General features: G+C 36.6%; 1 protein-coding gene across 1 annotated transcript in view; it reads right to left on the bottom strand.

The window, feature by feature from the left end:
• grin2aa (glutamate receptor, ionotropic, N-methyl D-aspartate 2A, a) overlaps nt 1-18590 on the bottom strand; it is a 203999-nt gene extending 185409 nt beyond the window's left edge. The window contains exons 1-2 of the mRNA XM_056453522.1: nt 18053-18590; nt 15597-16004 (exon numbers count right to left, since the gene is read on the bottom strand). Coding sequence (XP_056309497.1) covers nt 15597-16001 — 405 coding nt within the window. The 5' untranslated portion in view covers nt 16002-16004; nt 18053-18590. The remainder of the gene's footprint in view (nt 1-15596; nt 16005-18052) is intronic.
• Between the last annotated feature and the right edge of the window lie 307 nt (nt 18591-18897).

The following is an 18897-nucleotide window of genomic DNA, read 5'->3' as shown; positions in this document are numbered from 1 at the left end:
CCCTTTGATTGGTCACACGCTCAACAAAAAGGGCTGCGATTGGCTCTTGCACGCTGCGCTCTTCACAGATGAGTGACACTGATAAGCGGCAGTGGCGATCACAGCTGATCCATGATAGACACGAGAAAACTCTGCAGGCACGCGCTCATGTCTTTATCCAGAAGTATCGCTGTAAAACAGCCGAAAGGAGAGGAAAAGTCACGCCAGCAGGTCAAATGGGCCACAGTGAGTGAGAGAGAGAGAGAAAGAAATTTAGTTTACTTTCATTCCCTCAATCGCAGTGAAATAGGGTTTTCTGCTGTAAGCGTCAGTGAAAGACTGATCCAGCAAACACACATGAAGTGAAATTGCGCACAGTTTCTGCGTTTTTAAGTAGTAGGAGCGTTGCAAATACTCGCGCTCGGCCGCTCGCCTCCCTCGCCTCCCTCGCTATAGTAAGCTACGACATAGCGCATATGGTATAAATGACGTCAGTACATAATAACCGGTTATGATTATTACTGAACCGATACTGAATTGTCCGCGTCTGCATCGCGGTGCACTGAAGAAACAATTAATTTTAACACCCCTATTGGGCACCTTTATACGAATACTTTCTGAAAAAAATGCACTGAAAATATGTTTAAGTTAAACCAAGTCATTTTAACTTACAACAATTAAGCTGACATAACGGAGTTTAAATATATCTAACTTAAAAAAAATAAGTTTAAACCTGATTAACTTTCTAAACTAAGCTAAAGTAAAGAAAAAACACGTCATGACTTTATGGAATTTTTTACAGTGCAGTTTTCCAAAAAAATATCATTACATCACCATTTGCTGTTGACCGCAACAAAATAATTTAAAACAATAACAATAACTTTAAAACACTTGTGATTTAACAGTGTCAATGCAATTTTTATCTCTAAATCAACATTTTAATGCTACATTTCATAGTAATATAATGGCTATTTTTTTTTTATTCTACTTTCCCTGTGATAATATTGTTTATTTATTTATTCATTCTGGTCTGAATGAATCTTTCCATAGCGTGACATGGTACGTAGAACATCCTGTAAGTACAGTCAATTTTTCATGCATTTGACCTACATTGAGGTAAATCTCAAGTGTGAAGCTCATCTTTCCACCTCAGAAACTGAGTAATGCGGGAAGCCTCTATTTATCAGCAACATAATCACTCTTTTCAGCTACAGTGAACAAGCTCCTTCTTTAAAATCCTTTCACGCGTCGCACTGTAGCACCTTCCAATGTTTCCTATGACTGTCGAACATTGTCACCTTACCGATGAAATAAAGCCTTTGACATTTTCCCCCCAATGTTCTGTACATCTTCAAGGCCACTTTATAAACCAGAACGCCTCTACACTTTTCTTTATAAGGAGGGCTGTCACGACTCTGCGCTGAAAGTCTTTGGTTTTTGTTGAGCACAAATAGCAGTCAAGGTTTCAGGAACAAGAATTTCATCAAATCTAAACCTCAGCCTGATGTTTATCCCAACATCCCTGACAACGAATTACAGCTATGTACATTTACATCAGCAAATAGCACTATTTCAAGACCTCGACTGCTGCCTCCAGCATAACTAAAATGCATTTCCCTCCACCTCCTGAGATTAGCGACCTAACTGTGGAAGTCTCTGGAGCTCCGAAAGTCCGCTGCCTCATTTGTCAAAGCTGACCCTGAAAAACTCAGCTGTTTTGTCATTTATCTTTGCTACCTTTGGACCTATTTTTATGGCGTGTCCATGTATTGAGAACGAAGAAACATGGGAAGAAGTAGAACAAAAACTAGTTTACTCTCAAGGCGTGAGACGATTTTAGAAAAGATCATGGCTTCAGGAGGCAGAAAAAAGAATGAAGAGTGCACATTGGTGGTCACTGTCCTGAATTTGACCGTGGTATGAGTCTATGAGTAGCTTCGGTTAATATTTTAGCTTTTCATAGCTTTTCATATCCACCACATAGATAAATTACATTTAGACTTGTAAAAATCTGGAAGTTTGTGCTGATAATTTATTGTCAAACAAATAACTGGGATGAACTATTCAAAATTCAACCATCTCAAGGGTTTACACAAATGGTTCGAAAAAGAGAAAAAATATAGTGAGCAGCAGTTCTGTGGGCACAAATGTCTTGTTAATGCCAGATGTCAGAGGAGAATGGCCAGACTGGTTCAAGCTGATAGAAAGGCAACCGTAACTCAAATAACCACTCGTTACAACCGAGGTATGCAGAAGAGCATCTCTGAACGTTCAACATGTCCAACCTTGAGGCAGATAGGCTACAGCAGCAGAAGACCACACCGGGTGCCACTCCTGACAGCTAAGAACAGGAAACTGAGGCTACAATTCGCACAGGTTCACCAAAATTGGACAATAGAAGATTGGAAAATCATTGCATGTCTCGATTTCTGCTGTGACATTCGGATGGTACAGTCAGAATTTGGCGTAAACCACATGAAAGCATGGATTCATCCTGCCTTGTATCAACGGTTCAGGCTGGTGGTGTAATGGTATAGGGGATATTTTCCTGGCACACTTTGGGCCCATTAGTACTGAGCATCATGTCAACGCCACAACCTACCTGAGTATTGTTGCTGACCATGTCCATCCCTTTATGACAAAAGTTCTTGAACATGACAATGAGTTCACTGTATTCAAATGGTCTCCACAGTCACCAGACCTCATTCCAATAGAGCACCTTTGGGATGTGGTGGAACGGGAGATTCGCATCATGGATGTGCAGCTGACAAATCTGCAGCAACTGTGTGATGCTATCATGTCAATATGGACCAAAAGCTCTGAGGAATATTTCAAGTACCTTGCTGAATCTATGCCACAGAGAATTAAGGCAGTTCTGAAGTCAAATGGGGTTTAATGTAAACATAAAAAAGTTAAATATTTTTAAAATAATTTTTAAATGCATTTAATTTTTTTTTTTATTTAAATGTACTTTTTAATATTTTTAAAATGTGTTTATTAATACATTTAATTTAAATTTTGTATTAATTTTAAAAAAAGATGACTGACAGTGCCTGATCATGACTTTCTGGCATTCTTCAGCAAATAAAAAATGAACTTAAAGCACTTCAGGCAACTCAAAATTAAGCACAGAGAACCTCTCACGGAGCACAAAACAGGTCTATATCTTCCCATCGATTAAGATGTTAAGTCTCTGTTAATCAATTATCTGATCAAAATCCTCCAGCAGATGCTTTGTAATACATTTTCCAATAATCCTGTCTACATAACCTCTAAATTAAATTCAGCCTCTATAGTGCCTTGAGCAAATGCAGCTCAATGTGAAAAGGATTGTGCGTGATGTTTACGAATGAAATGCTTTCTGTCCACAATTATTCTCAGCTATCTTATTTGGTCTGAAAAGTCACCTTGAAATGTTCTTTCATTAACACAATTTAGCAAAGCCACCATAGCCTTGGTCTAGTACACCATGTACATTTGATTGTTCTTCTGATCCGGTGAATCTTTTAGAAAGCAAGTTCTTAGCGACGTCCTTAACATGAACAGCCTGAGCTCTGCAGAGGGAAAACAATAGCACTCAATGCTGTTCCTACCCAGGGATACGCCTTTCGATTCTCCTCAAGACTACGCCTTTGCTTTTGTGAGCAATTAACAATCTTGTAACTTCTGCTGGGCCATCGAACATAAAAAAGTGTTTCTAATGAATGCATGCAGCACAAAAGCAATCTATATATATATTTAATTCAAGCCATCTTACTTCCATTTTCTGTCTTTGAACACACTTCACTGCTTCTGACAAGGAATCGTACCAATACGGAGGAGTGTATTCTGATGTAATTGTGTTCGCTGCATGAGCACTGCAGTGCATCTCTCATCTCGCCTCTACTGAGGACAAGCAAGTCTAGAGGAAAGCTTTATTCATTTTGCAGTCACATGAAAGCCAAACAATGTGCGGTGAAGATGCTGCTTAAAATACAGCACGAGACACTAAAAGGTGGATGCAAAGCTAAGCAAAAGCATATATAAATGCATATATAAATCTCTGGCACACAGTAATGATGAAGTCCGAATGTGTGTCGCATGTTTGGAGGCATTTCAGGACATGGGTTATTAATATTCTGCTTAGCACTCCACTATGGCAATTCTGTCGAATTCTTTAAATAGTTCAGTTCACTCAAAAACGCAAAACATCATTCACATTCACTTCAACATAACGACAGTGAATGAGAAAACGTAAAGACTAAATAGTAAATGAGTAAATCTGACAAATCTTCTGATGTCATGCAATAGTTTGAGTGCCAGTTAAGACATCAATTGAGAAACTTGATATCTCCAGTAGCTCTCCTTAGCATATTCATGTCTGATTTGTGAATGAATCTTTTTTTTTTGGTCTTAACCTTCTGATCTAGTTCAATATCTGGTCTGAGGTGCGTTTCCAAAAACCATTGTTAGCCAACTATAGGTCGCAAGTTCCGTTGTTACAAACATAGTTCGTTGATTTGCCGTTTCCCAAATATATCGTTCCAATGAACATTTGCAAACTGTGTCACAAACTTGTACACTTGCAACTACACATCTAGAGCTATAGTTAGAAGCATTCCTGGCGTTCTATTCGCAGTTATCCACCCTATGCCCTATTCCTTTCGAATGTTCCAACATTTAAACTTGGAATGTTTAAAAAATAAAACATTAAAGTCATCTCTCTTGGGTGTAATTTGCTTTCAAACTATTTTTACAGTTCAGTTTTATCAATCTACGTATTGACAATTGCGTTCCCTTTGCAGTGCACTTTGAAAACATTTATGCCATTTTGAACACAGCTGTGGCTCATGACTTGGGCCAAACAGAATATGCGGACATTTTTTGCTATTTCTGCAGAGAACTTTGTTAAAACTCTGCGGATTTATGCGGTGATATTTTGGACTATGACAACTAAAACCTTAATCTATGAAATAAAAAATAATATATATTTTTTTTTATTTAATGTTTACAATGCAAATCCAATTAGGTTCACTTTATTTGGGAATAAATATAATACATCTACTAAAAGATAGTGTATTGTAAATAAATCATATGAACATTTTCATATTAGTCAATGATCATACTGAAAAACTGAATAAATATAAATTTACATACATTTACACAAGTAAATAAACAGAATCAATGTGTTAAAAATCTGCGGAAATCTGCAGAATTCTGCGAGCACAGATTGCGTATGGGCCTACTCATGACGAAAGCTATAGGTGACCTGCAGTATGATTTAAAAGTGGAATTACATCTCCAAAGCTTGTAAAAAACAAAAAATATATATAGCATACGTTAATGGTTTTATTTATAGTAGGTTATTTATTAAGGAATGTATCTGTACTGACATGGAACTGTTGGTTAGAACATGAATGTGTCAAATTGTAAAAGTAGACTTTGCAAAACAAATTAAATAAATAAATAAACAATATCCTACTAAATAATAAAATTATTATTATTATTATTCATTAAGTTAAATTTTTTTTCTTAATAAATAGCCTACTGTAAATTAGTGATTTATATGATTTATATATGAGATTAGAATTTGTGTTTTATGTTTTAGAATAGAATATCAAATATTCTCAATACTATTTGTAAAGGAAATATGCCCTATATGGGCTGTTTAAATATAATTCAATTAAAATGGAACGCGAGTGCATGTTTTTACCAAACTTAAACTTAAAATATGTGTGCGCGTGTAAAAACATAGGGTTTTTCTTTAAAGAAGTTGTTACTCCACCCCATTTAGAGTGTCAGTATGGATGTTTTACATAGTTCAAACGATGGATCTTTATTTTAATTTCTAATATTTTACCTTTACTTTACTATTCATTTGATTTTAACAATTTTATTTATAGGGCTTACAGCACATTTTTTTTAAATAAAGTGCAGCCTAATAAAAATATACAGCCTGCAGTTTCACATGCTTTATCATACATTGTTGTAAAATATGTGTGTAGACATAACACTGCTCCAGAAACTTCCGAAAATAATTGAAAAGGTAGAGGCAAATTCCTTGCTGTTGGATTGGATTGGATTGGAAAAGGACTAAACTACACCTTCCAATCTAAACTCAGTCAGATAAAAATGATTAAGGTGTTCACATGAACGATTTTGAATCTGACTGAATCATCATTCTGATTACAATTATATGATTCATTCTCAAACTGGGCTAATCTGGTAACAGCTTTAAAAGACTGAAAGTGAATCAGGGAATGAAAAAACTTGCATTAAGAAAAAGAAAAATTTGATAAATGTAAAAATATATAACCACAATGCACAATTAATAATATGCACTGCCACTACTTCTATGATATTGAATGGAACTTTAGGATTTTTCAGACTTGAAATCTCTGGTTTTGATTCATGCTGTTTGCATGAAAATGAGCAACCAATTAATTATTTAAAACCTCGGGATGTGGTTTAAAAAAGTGAAGTGTTTCACATGTTTGACTCATTGCGCACATGTGGTTTTGCTGTAAGGTAAGAAAGACATTAACAAAAGAGAAAAGAAAAGGGTTTGAAATGATAATAAGTTTTTTTTTTCCTTTTGAATATAACTCAAATAATATTTGGATAAAATTCATCATATTGTGTATATATAGAGTGTAAGGGACTGTAATGCAGTTGCAGTAAAAAGTAACATTGCGTGCATTTAACCAGGCCAAACACGAACACTGCAGCAGCCAGAAAAACATCTGCCTCACGCCTCACCCTTCACAGCTGCACTGACCTGTCTTTAATTAATGAGCCAAGCTCCATAACGCACTGAATTCATTGTCATTTTCAAGCTCGCCCTGTACTTTCAGCCTGCCTTACATAAGATTACAGTTTGGCTGTTAAGGTCCGCTGTTAGCAAGTAGCCCAATGTGTGATTACACCCTCCAATGGATTTGCCCTTACATAAGAGAGCATATAGCTGTGGGGTCAATCTCAAAGCTAGACCTTTGTTGTCTAATAAATGTCAGAGGCTTCATTTAGTTCATAATTGATGGTAAATAATTTGCAGCATTTAACATATGAAACAACACAACAGCTAGCCTGTGACCATATAGATGCTCTGGTGCAAACTACCTTGTCTTTATAGCATCCTTCATTAATAGTGACATCAGCGAGTCTGAACTGCAGTGTTTCCAGGGGTCAATGGCACATTTCCAGCTCAGATTGTGACTTACAGCTGCTTGGGAATCAAGGACTGCGGTAAACTAGCTCACTCCTGTTTACCTTGTATAGATTTATAGACTTTGCTGAATCACAGACCACAATGACAGCTCAAATTTAACCACATAACTATTTAACCCCTTCTATGATTATCCTTAGATTTAAAAGATTATTTTACTAAATGAAAATCCGGTCATTTACTCACACTGTTGATCAAAACCCAAATATCTTTTGTTCATCATCATCAAAACACAAATTAATATATTCTTAAACAAAATATGAGTGATTTCTATCTGAATAAAACAAATCCTTTAAATAACATGTTGGAAAATAGATAATCTTCCAAATTTCATGCCACTGGTTGAGCCACTGTTGCTGCATCAACCAATAAACCTCTTACTAACAGCTGTCTCTGCATAATAAAACCAAAAAAACACACCTTTAAGTAACATTTGCAGCATGTTATTTCCCAGAGAATACGTCTCCATTTCTGAAATATTATATTAGTAAAATTAATTGAAGCCTGTGTTCAAAATCGTTCCAAATAATAACTGTTTATGTGCCTCCAGGAGGGAATAAATGAAAATGTGGCATTAATCTATGAAACTGTAGCTGATTGTTTTTCCGTTCGATTCAATTCAGTCAAGTGCTTCCTGGCAGATTTCACATGCTTTAATTTGCAACAAAAACCCCACTTGGACTCAAATTATTGCCAGGCTGAGCCATGCGAGCATAAAACATTAGCTTTACAATTACTTTAAATGGAAAAGGCAGGATTAAATGCTGAATTTTTAATAGGCTGGTAATCCACTCTTCCTAGTATATTCTAAACACCAACCTTATATACATCATAAACAGACCATAAACTAACAGTCACATGGTGTGAACTAACGGACTGAACAAAATAAGCACATAGAACAGAAAATGTGTTTTGAGGGAAAAATACTCCACTATACAGCATTTTTGGAGTAAATGTGATATCAGTTAGCACTAAATCAAATGAAAATGTTGTTGCCCATAGGTTGTTCATAGCCCAGCAAACCGTTTTGTGTTTAATAAACATCTAATAGACATCTAAACGTAGACAGCTTGGCTAAAACAAGGCTAAAAACTTCTAATAGACATCCAATAGCCCAAAACTAGATGTCAAATACACAGATTAGACAGACTTTATGTGTAGTCATTCATTTCCGTTTATTTAATTTCTTTGGCCTATTCTTAGATGTCTATTAGAATTTCACTGACAGCCCAAATTTAGCCTTGTTTTAGCAAAGATGACTTTTTTTAGACGTCTATTAGACATCTTTTACACATTTTTTAAAAACAAAAAAATGTTTGCTGGGAGCTTAGGAGACTTAAAAAGATTTCTCAATTATGTTACATTAAAAACTCATGAATTACAATTACAATTTATTTAGTTCTGCATTACTTTAAAGGAAATGTTTGTGTTCCATTATGATAAACTTTTATTACTATTAACTTTTGCCTTTATGAGATTCAATGTGATGCCACTTTGAGCTCTTACCACAAAATCCTTCCAAGATCAGGTATAACTAAGGATGGGGAGTCGACTCCAAAAGAGTCAATTCCTCAACTCTCAAGGGACCTAGTACCAGAATTGACTCAGATGGAGCGGGTCGGATACTATGTGCGTATCGATGTCTTACATTATACTGCAGGTAAAATTACGATGTTATGTTATTGGCTGCTGCTATATGCTCAAGTTTTTATTTACCCCATGCCAATTTCACAAATTAATAAATAAATAAAACACCTATCATAATGACAAAAGTAGCCAAGATTTATTTATAGACACAAAATCTGACAATACATCTGGTCGTGGTTTTGTTTTGGCCTACAAAAATTATACCAATTGAAATTTGTTTCAAAAAGAGGAATTTTAAATAAAAATATAGCCAAGGTTATGTTCAAAAACAGGTCTGACTCACACCTTTCCTTCCGGCATATGAGGCTATTAACATAACCTTATCGAATCAATGAACAAATTGCACAAAACAAAAAGTGATATTTTAAATTACAGTTATAGGCTATTGAAAAGTACACTTTAAAAAAATCACATTTACGAGAGAGAGCAATATGATGTGTTTTTAGGCACAGTCTGTCACGGTGCTTTTATTTTTTATTTTAGATTTGTTAATATATGAATTATTTAAGTTTTGTGTAGGGGTTTAATATTTAACTGGTCATTACACCAAATTGAATATTTAGCTATTTTGTTTATTGATTGATTGGAGCATCTGTTGCCGTTAAAAAACTAAGGAAATGAACAACAACCATAGCATCACGGTGGCGCAGAGGGTAGCACAATCGCCCATACAGCAAGAAGGTTGAGCCTCAGGTTGAGGTTGAGGTTTGAGCATCAGCTGGGTCAGTTGGCATTTCTGTGTGGAGTTTGCATGTTCTCCCCGTGTTCGCGTGGATTTTTTCCGGATACTCTGGTTTCCCCCACAGTCCAAAGACATGTGCTGAATTGAATAAGCTAAATTGGCTGAAATGTAGGTGTGTGAATTTATTAGTGTATGAATGTTTCCCAGTGATGGGTTGCAGCTGTAAGCGCATTCGCTGTGTAAAACATATGTTGGATAATTTGGTGGTTCATTCCGCTGTGGCAACTCCTGATGAATAACGAATCTAAGCTGAAAAGAAAATAAATAAAGGAATGAACGAACAACCGCAGATTTGGGTCATTTAGGTCAAAATTAGGAGTTGAGAATCGGAGTCGACTCCAAAAAACCCAGAACCGAACACCCCTAACTAAATTCTCCATTCAATTTTTATATGAATTCTTTTTCTGATTATAAAAAGTTACATTTCCATTTTCCTGCTGGAAAAAAAAGTGTTTTTCTTCATCATTACTCTCACGCACCGCTGCGCAAAGCCTCATTGCCTTGAAAATAGCAGTTATCCAATTAAATTATTTTCCGTGCTGTCCTGTCCACGGGAGCCAGGAACACAAGAAAGCACCGCTATAATGAAAGGAATTTCGTAACGCTTATCCCGCAGACATGAGCTGTGATCTGATGAGTTCTGCACCCCATGTGCAATCCACCAGCTCTGGGATCCTGCTGAAGAATGATAACAGGCAGCCATGTTTAAGTCCTCAGAGGTAACAGCCAGCGACAGTGTGCTGGACATTCAGCATCTGTGTGAGGTTTCGAGCACATTTAGAGGTGTCCCATCTGTGGTACTGCAGAAGGGAGCAGATATGCATGTCCCTCAATGTTAGGTGTGTGATAATACAACTGCAAATAATATTTGATGAAGCTCAGAGGACCAGGATATTAGCATTTCAGAAGATATTTAAAATCTCTGCTGTATTGCTTTACAATAGTACAATTATTTTGTACAGGAAAGCCAACTTGGGCGTTTCACTGGACACCTGCAAATTGTGTGCATGAGTCTAGATTAGCACTCGCTGAAATCACAAATAGAGAGGATAGTGCTAAACACAAACATGATACACAAAGGCATCTTTTTAGAGAGACTGATAATATTGTGGGAAAACAATGTGTGTGTTTGTTGACTACCAAACTATCGTAAAAGCACACGTCTGATCCAAGCTTCTGCCCAGAGAAACGTCTATATCGATCGATGATTGGTTCCTGTACTTGTAGGCAGGGCTTTATTCGCCATATTGACCGTTACACTGTTTTTTCATATTCAATACGAGTGACATGTCTTGTGTATTCTATAGTCTTTGGTAAAACTATGTGGTCACAGTTAGGCATGGGACAATAACCGTTTTCAAGGTATACCGCGGTTTGGAAAAGTTAAGGTTTTAAAACCGTCAAAATGTTCTGCTATACTATTCCTAAGGTATGTGTAAGAATTTTTTATGTTTTTTACGTTTTTTAAGACACCAGTAGAAAAGAGATACAAAAATGCTGTTTTAAATTGTAAATAAATCTGTGTTTTTGAAACTAATGACGAGAGCAGAAGTCAATGATTCATTTGAATTATTTAGCTTGACATATTTACTGTTTCAAAATATTATAAATGTCTCTCAAAATAAAATTATTATGTTCAAAGGGGGAAATTTTTATTTAGTTTTTTACCCAGACATTAAAAAAAATTTTACAGCAAAATTATTTTACAGCAGTAATCACAATACCGTGATATTTTTATCCAAGGTTATTATACCGTCAGAATCTTATACCGGCCCGCGCCTAGTCGCAGTACACTTTTCTTTTATGTTTGCTTTTGGAAAACACTATTGGTTGGGTTTAGGGAAGGGTTGGGATCAGTGGTTCGCTGAATGATCTGTAAGACATACGCTTTCTCATAAACGTGTACAAGACAAATATGTATTTGAACCTTACAAGTAAATAACATTTTGGATTCTTAAAACATGCTGACAGCGTCCTCTAGTGGATTTAGCATCAAAAATGTACAACAAACCTTACCCAGAGCAACCTATTTTACATTTTGCAAAAATGTAGGCTGAGGCACATATTTCAATGAGCCGGAGCTGGAAAAAGCTGTGACATCACATTGGCCCATTTGTAGTTAATTAATAATTTCATTTAAAATCCCCACCCTGTGGTTGTTCCCTCATCTACATCAACAGCAGGTTATTAGTTGTAAGATGGCAGCAAGTTAATTACATTTCATAATTCGCATGTTCATAAACGCTCCCTTATTAGTGAACTGTAAACACAAGTGCTGTTCTTGTTCACAGCATGTCTTCGTTAATGAATTTTTATAGAAATAACATAAAGTGCTTAATGATTGAAGTATGATTCATGGTATCCAATCCAGAAGCATTATAAGAGCAGTAACATGTAAAAAGTTTACATGGTTACTATCAAAGGGATGCCATAGGGTCACCATATGCTTGTTGATGCCATAACTACCCAATCTGTTCCATTTGCCCAGCCATTAAAATGCAGTTGTATGTTCTTATCTGTACTTGTATATTTCATATAAACAAAATATCAAAAAGAATTATAATTACACAATCGTTTAAATATTTAAGACTAGTAAGAACAAAGGAATGAATACTTTTATTTAGCAAGGATGAATTAAATTGGCCAAAAAGTTATTCAAACCATTTAATGCTGCACATGTAGTTCTGGTAAGTTTGTCTACATTCTCTAATAATGCACTGTTTTAATTTCTCACACACATATCACTAAAGTACAGTTTGAAGATTGCACATCGCATACAGAGAAAAAAATTCAGAAGCACAGGTCCCTGCCAGTGCTGCCCTGTGACTTTCAATTCATAAAATAACTTTGATGCTGAAATGCTGCGTCACCGTAAATTTGAGCGAATAGATCATTGAAGTAAATAAACAATCTCCGAAATAATATATTCAAATAATGATATAATTCATTAATTCATTTAACTGAATGTGATCTTACAACACAACTTCATCTCTTTGTCTGATTTGAAGTGGACAGAATGCTAGACCTAACTAACCAAAACTTCCGGTCTAGCATTGCACTGTAAAATATCATTAAGAGCTTTAACATCAATTCTGGAAAATGACCATGGTATAAGCAGTATAATCCATGGTTAGCTGTGCATTTAACCATTTGACTGCATACTGCTGTGTTGCAGGGGTTTTTAGCTTTAAACTGTCTATTAAAATAGTTGAATGGTCATGCAGCTAGTTGTGGATAATCCATTACTTATGAGAACATTGTGAAAAATTGTTAATAAAACTAAATATTATAAATATAATAAATAATAATAAAAATTCTAATTATAATTGTTAAAAAAGTACAAATCTAATGTAACGATTATTGTTTTGTGCTGTATTTTTGGTCAAATAAATGCAGTCTCTGCAAATATAAAAGAATTATTTAAAAACTTGATTTTTCCTTGACCCCAATATTTAAATGGTAGTTAAATATATTTTTATATTTATTATTTATATAATATATTTTATATTCATATTATTATAGTTATAATATATTACTGATATACAAATGTTTTTGCTCGTTATCTCTTTTTTTTAATAAAGCTAATGTCTAATTGAACAGAATGTTTATCTTGTGTATATATAAAACAGGGCCAGGATGTCTCCACTCCTATGCAAACATTTACCTTAAAACAAAGAGCCAATGCTGTTAAAAGGTTTAATTACTCTGTATTTTGTGTCAGCTTACAAAAAGTAGTTTGTCTAGAGAGTTAAACATGAGTGCTGGCTAAAATAAACCAGCTTTCTCAAGGTAAGGAGAAATGGGATTGAAGTAAAACTACTAATTATACTTCAGGATCAACCTATATCACGGTGTCCCTTTGCATGCATTTCATTCTCCTCCAAGCTAAAGTCCTTAAAATGAGCACTTAAAAGCTACTGGCGTATCTCATCTGAATCGCCAAGTTCATGAACAACGCTCTGCATGCCTTAATAGAGGTCACCATAGAGTAATGGAGCCTACTGCTATAAAATGAAAGACTCACCAACACATTTCTCTTAAATGTGATCATGAGAAGAACATTCTGAGATTGTGGTTTCCCAGATAGTCATTCTCACAGCACAAACACCTGCATTGTTGATATCAGGCATACTGAAGTAGTTCTGTAAAAGCCCAGTTTTAAAACCTTTTTAGTGCAGCTGTTGATTGACAGGTGAGGACAAATCATGTCAGATTACTGTTTACACTACATATGCAATGTGGTCACATGCATTTCCGACTACCTCAGAGTGGCGGAACATCGGAAAGGATCTTTAAAATAAAGCTAAAGATAGCAAAGGCTCTAGTTTGAGCCACATACTGAATCTCCTGGGAGAATATAAATGGATAAGAATACAAATTTATTTATCCACACCAGCAATGCAGATCATGCATTTCTCTGTCAGTGATGGAAGAGAGAAATTGCCTAAATGGCCATCTCCATTGCATGTTGCCTCTCTTGGTATCTGCGTATATTAAATGACAATCATGTGTCTTAAATCAATTGCTTTGGGATGAAGATATATGGGAAGGCAACCTAAAAACATCAATAAGACAGTCGGTTGATCTTTGGCCGTAACTAGCCGTAAGCGTGCCTCTGCATTGGCTGCATTCAGTAGGAGGCAGCAATTTAGATTTAAAACAAAGCATCCCCTGACACATGCCAATGATCCCTGTGTTTATTGGGCTCAAATCCTGCTGGATGGGCACTAAATGAAGTAAGACCTGCTCAGCAGCCCAACATTAATTACCATGTGTATGCTTTCCTGTCTCCTGATGAATGAAAAAGCCATGAGCTACCTTTGATTTACCATAACCAGACTCCTCTAACCAGTAATGGCTCTGGGAATCAAGTCACATGACTCCTTTTTTGACATAACACTAATATAAATCATTTAGGACAACACACTACAAAGACAATGACAAACAATAGAGATATAAATTACTAACTGAAGCAAACCTGTATAATAAAGAAAATGTATAGCATGTTGGTAATGTTGGTATGAAACTATGAATGCTAATATAGTAGTAGCTTTTGTTTTTGGTGTAAACAAACCTTTATAGGCTATTTAAATTGCAATCAACATTATAAATAATTAAGCCCATTTGAAGAGCATATAGGGATTTTTCAACATGTTGCCATGACGCAAACGCATCTAAACCATTCAGAGTTCACGACAACATGTCACTGGTAGTATTTGCTCACATCTTGGTGATTTACAGTTTAAAATTTATGCACATGATGTATTATTCAACAAAAGAAGACACAAAGGTTCCTGTGAGTTAAAACAGTGCCGACATTTATCTCCTTGAGGATCAACACGGAGTGCTTTAGAATGGCTTAATGTAGTGCTGAGGAAAATCTCCTGAGAATAAGCTTTCAAAACGTTGCTTCATTTGATACAGCGACATCCCGAGATGAAAAGTGAGTAAACACATTTAAATGCAGCAGCGAGTGCTCAAGAGAAACAGGATTATTATATAAACTCAATGCAAGTCTGCAACGGGCATCTCAGCGAAGGGATTTGGGGCAATTCAGATGTGCAGTTAGTGGTCGTAATGAAAATGGAACAGAGTCAACAGAGTGGCAAATTATCACTTCTCATGGTTTACAGGCTTAAACTGAAGCCTAAACTGATCTCAGAGCAGATTTTGCACATTTTCACCTCCTAATTTGCTCTCCAGCTGAAGTGAGTGTTGCATGAAGACAGCTGTGATTGAAATTATGATGGTTCAGTATAAAGAGATATTTGTTATCGGGTTCAGTAAAGTGATTACTCCAGCTTTTTTGACGGAGCATATGTTGTGAAATAACTCCATATGGTAATTTGTCACGGGAACAGTTAAGGCACTATTGCATGTTGCACTAATAACATTATTTTACATCATTGTCATTACCAAACCACATTAAGGGCGCACATTTTTACCAGCTGAACTCATTTTGTAAATAATATTTTCCCGCTCATCTTTTCGAGCAGTTGAGCTGATGCTTGGCATATTACTGACCTTATCCGCCATGATCATGGATGAGCCACCATGGATCCCCAGGATGGGTATCAAAGTCTGAGAGGAAATAAAATCCAAAATCTGGGCGATGGCTTCCTGATCTGTGCCGTCCCCAAACACCACCCCGTGGATTTTAGTCCCGGACATGAGGTCACACACATGGGTAATGATGCTTTTGGGGTCTGTTTCATTCACCAACAGGGTCACCACATTGACATCAATGGGATCATCTTTGCTCCACAGAGCCCGTATATCTCTGTCAGAGATGTAGCGAGTTTGACCCAGGATCACAGCAATGTTCAGTATGGGCACTTTCTCTGCCGCATGTGAGATGCTGATGAGGGTAAGGAGAGCTGGAAGAGTCAGAAGAACCAACCTGGAAAACCCCATAGTGCTCGACTTCATTCCCTGCGAAAGAAATGCACACACACAACAGAGGCCGTTTGAGATATAATGCATTTATAATCATATAAAATATAGATAATTCACAGATATAATACATTTATAGGTTCTTCTCAAAGAGGAGACAAGAAATGACTTCAGACATCTAAAGCTTATGCAACATTGCTTAAAGCTCCTTAGTGCGTTAGCAAATACATTGATTTAATACCTTCATACGTTTTCAACAGCATCCAGTGGAGTTGCACAACAATAGTAAGAAGCACAATTTTTTTTAAATCTCATTTTGGAATTTAAGCAATGAATAACTACAATGAGCAAATGATGAATATTACATGTGACACTGGATCTGAGCAGCAAGCAGGGCAGAAGAGAGTGGAGCTGACATCATCACATGAAGACTCTTGGAGTGACTGAGCGGAGGAAGCTCACAGGCCCGACGCTATACTGTGGCCAGCATGTATACGCAAACAGATGCATTGAAAAGCAAGGCATAAAACTGCAGAGAACAACATATGGTGCAGAGGCTGTTCTCAGGAAGAATAATGCATCATATCGCTGTTATGAAAGACAAATGAATGAGCAAGCTGGATTTATCACATATTCTGCTTATAATCATTCAGCAGGGGAAGTAACGAATGGTTGATTTGTTTCAATGCAAATGTTAAGGCATTGGTTTGTGGGGTGTGGGGGGGGGGTTGTCTCTGTGATTTAAACCCTAGTTTTTTAGAAGCTAATATTCAGCATTTTATAATATTTAGCATTTTAAATGGGTACTTTACAGACTATAGTATATAAATAAAATGTTTAAATATAAACAGACTATCATTGTTTTATGTCTTGCAGTAAGTCATAAGACAGGGTGCAATTTGTCAAACACAGATACTGTAACAGTATTGCAATTGCCGCAAAAATGTTCAAGCTCTGAACATATGGAAAATTAAATTAATCATCAAATGAGTATATTCATAAACCATGTGTCAAAACTAATGAATGCGGAGCTGAGAGACTTTAGCCAGAGGCCAGGTCTTTTGACAATTGCATACTGCATTTATTTATATTTTATATAAATGTAATTAATTAGAGAGGGAGAAAGAGAGATGTGGAGATTAATAAACAATAATTAAGGGTTTACTGAATAAAATTAGCCTGATTTGTTATTTTTGGCAAATGCGATATCAGTGTTCTAACAACGTGACAGAGATCTTAACATGGGAATATATCTAGATGAATATTCCTTCTGATACCTCATTAATTTGCTCAAAACGACCATTATGCAAGCGCGCCCCCTATTGACGAGTCTCGTTTTGCGTTCTCAGCTGGAACCACAGTACGCTATAGGACAGCATTATATTAGGAAATTAACGCGTCAGAAATGTACAACAGAAACATCTTATAAGGCTAATAGCATCCATTATTCTGACAAAAAGGAAGATGAATTAACAATCCCCGTTTTCAATGAAAAGAGAATCATTGCGGTTTAACCAGAAAAGTATGCAAGCCTATTCGAAGTTGGAGCAACAACTCGACCAAAATCCGCATTCATCTGTTACATATCAGAAGGAAGCATGGACAAGTGTTATTATCCCGTAAAACCCCTTTGAATCCCACAATCATCTTTTTTTCTGCTGTTTGTTTAATATTTTGCCTCGATCATCAGGAAAACATCTCGTTTTATCCAGCAAAAGCGAAGCGCACTCCTGAGGGAAAATCCTCAGATGTTGCTCACATGATCATGACACGAGTTTTCTTTCAGGTAAAACAACAGCGTGTTCTTGAACATAACTCGACAAAACATTCTTACTGTCTAAAAATCCCACATCCTACCATTATAAACTAACAAATCCCTCTTTTTTCCCCTTTCATCCCTATTTTTAGGATCGCGCATCCCCAGTGATGCAGGAAAGCCGCGTTTTCCTGCATCAAATTAATTTCAGTGTAGCTGGATGGCGGGACTGGATTTTAAAACGTTTCTGCTCGTTCTCCAGTGTCCTTTAGAGAATAAACCGCAATGGACGAGGCAAAATTTAACAAAAGAGAGAAACAATGATACTCACAGCATCCCTCTTCCACAAAGCTCCAGAGATGTTGAATGGGATGACATTGCAACAGTCCTCCTCTCACCAGCCAGGTTGAAAATATGGATAATTATTCCCACCGACGAATCCTGGAAGTTCAACCACAGAACCATGCGAATCAAATTAATCCAGTGGTTTGCATGTTTATGAATTATCCATGACTCTTCCTCGATGAGAAGAACCGCGAGACTCGAACGGTTGGAAACTGAATCCGCAAGAAAATGGGACTGAATCTGCAAGCAGGACCACAGGACAGTCTCACAGTCCTCTTTCCCCACAGCCTCTCTGGAACTGAGGGATGCCGTCAGTAACACATCCTTAAGGTGAAAATGAGAATTACACCCTGTTTTAGAGCAAGGCACCCTTAAGAAGAAAACATTTCTCTGTTGTCAAATCTTGAGCGCTGGTCAACGGTTTCAAACCTCCGAGCGTTTAAACACCCTTCCAACCGTCACTTGTCGTAACTTAGGCTTCACACAAATTGTAAAAGTTACAACAAACAAATTTTTTAAAAACTCTTTAAGACTTTAATGCGGGTTGTTATAGCCTATTACCTCGGTTGTGGAGCTTTAACCCGTCGCGGCGTGGTTCTTCTGCTTTTTTTCAGTGATCTGAATGATTTCGGCGAGGATTGCCTCTCGGTGACGTATGAGCGTTTGAAATTCCAGAGCCAAACTTCACTGCGGAAACCACTGAGCTCGTCATTGCCATGTACAGTGAGCGGGGCTCGAACAGCGCAGATGCTGCTCTCACTCACACACCTCACATTATTCTCATCTGAACGTTCATTATGCTCGATTCGATGCGTTTTTTCTGCATTCGTT

The sequence above is a fragment of the Danio aesculapii genome, chromosome 3 (genome assembly GCF_903798145.1).
Source record: "Danio aesculapii chromosome 3, fDanAes4.1, whole genome shotgun sequence".
Taxonomy (NCBI): domain Eukaryota; kingdom Metazoa; phylum Chordata; class Actinopteri; order Cypriniformes; family Danionidae; genus Danio; species Danio aesculapii.
Note: the sequence above shows the minus strand (reverse complement) of the source record. Positions and strands in the feature narration are given on the sequence as shown.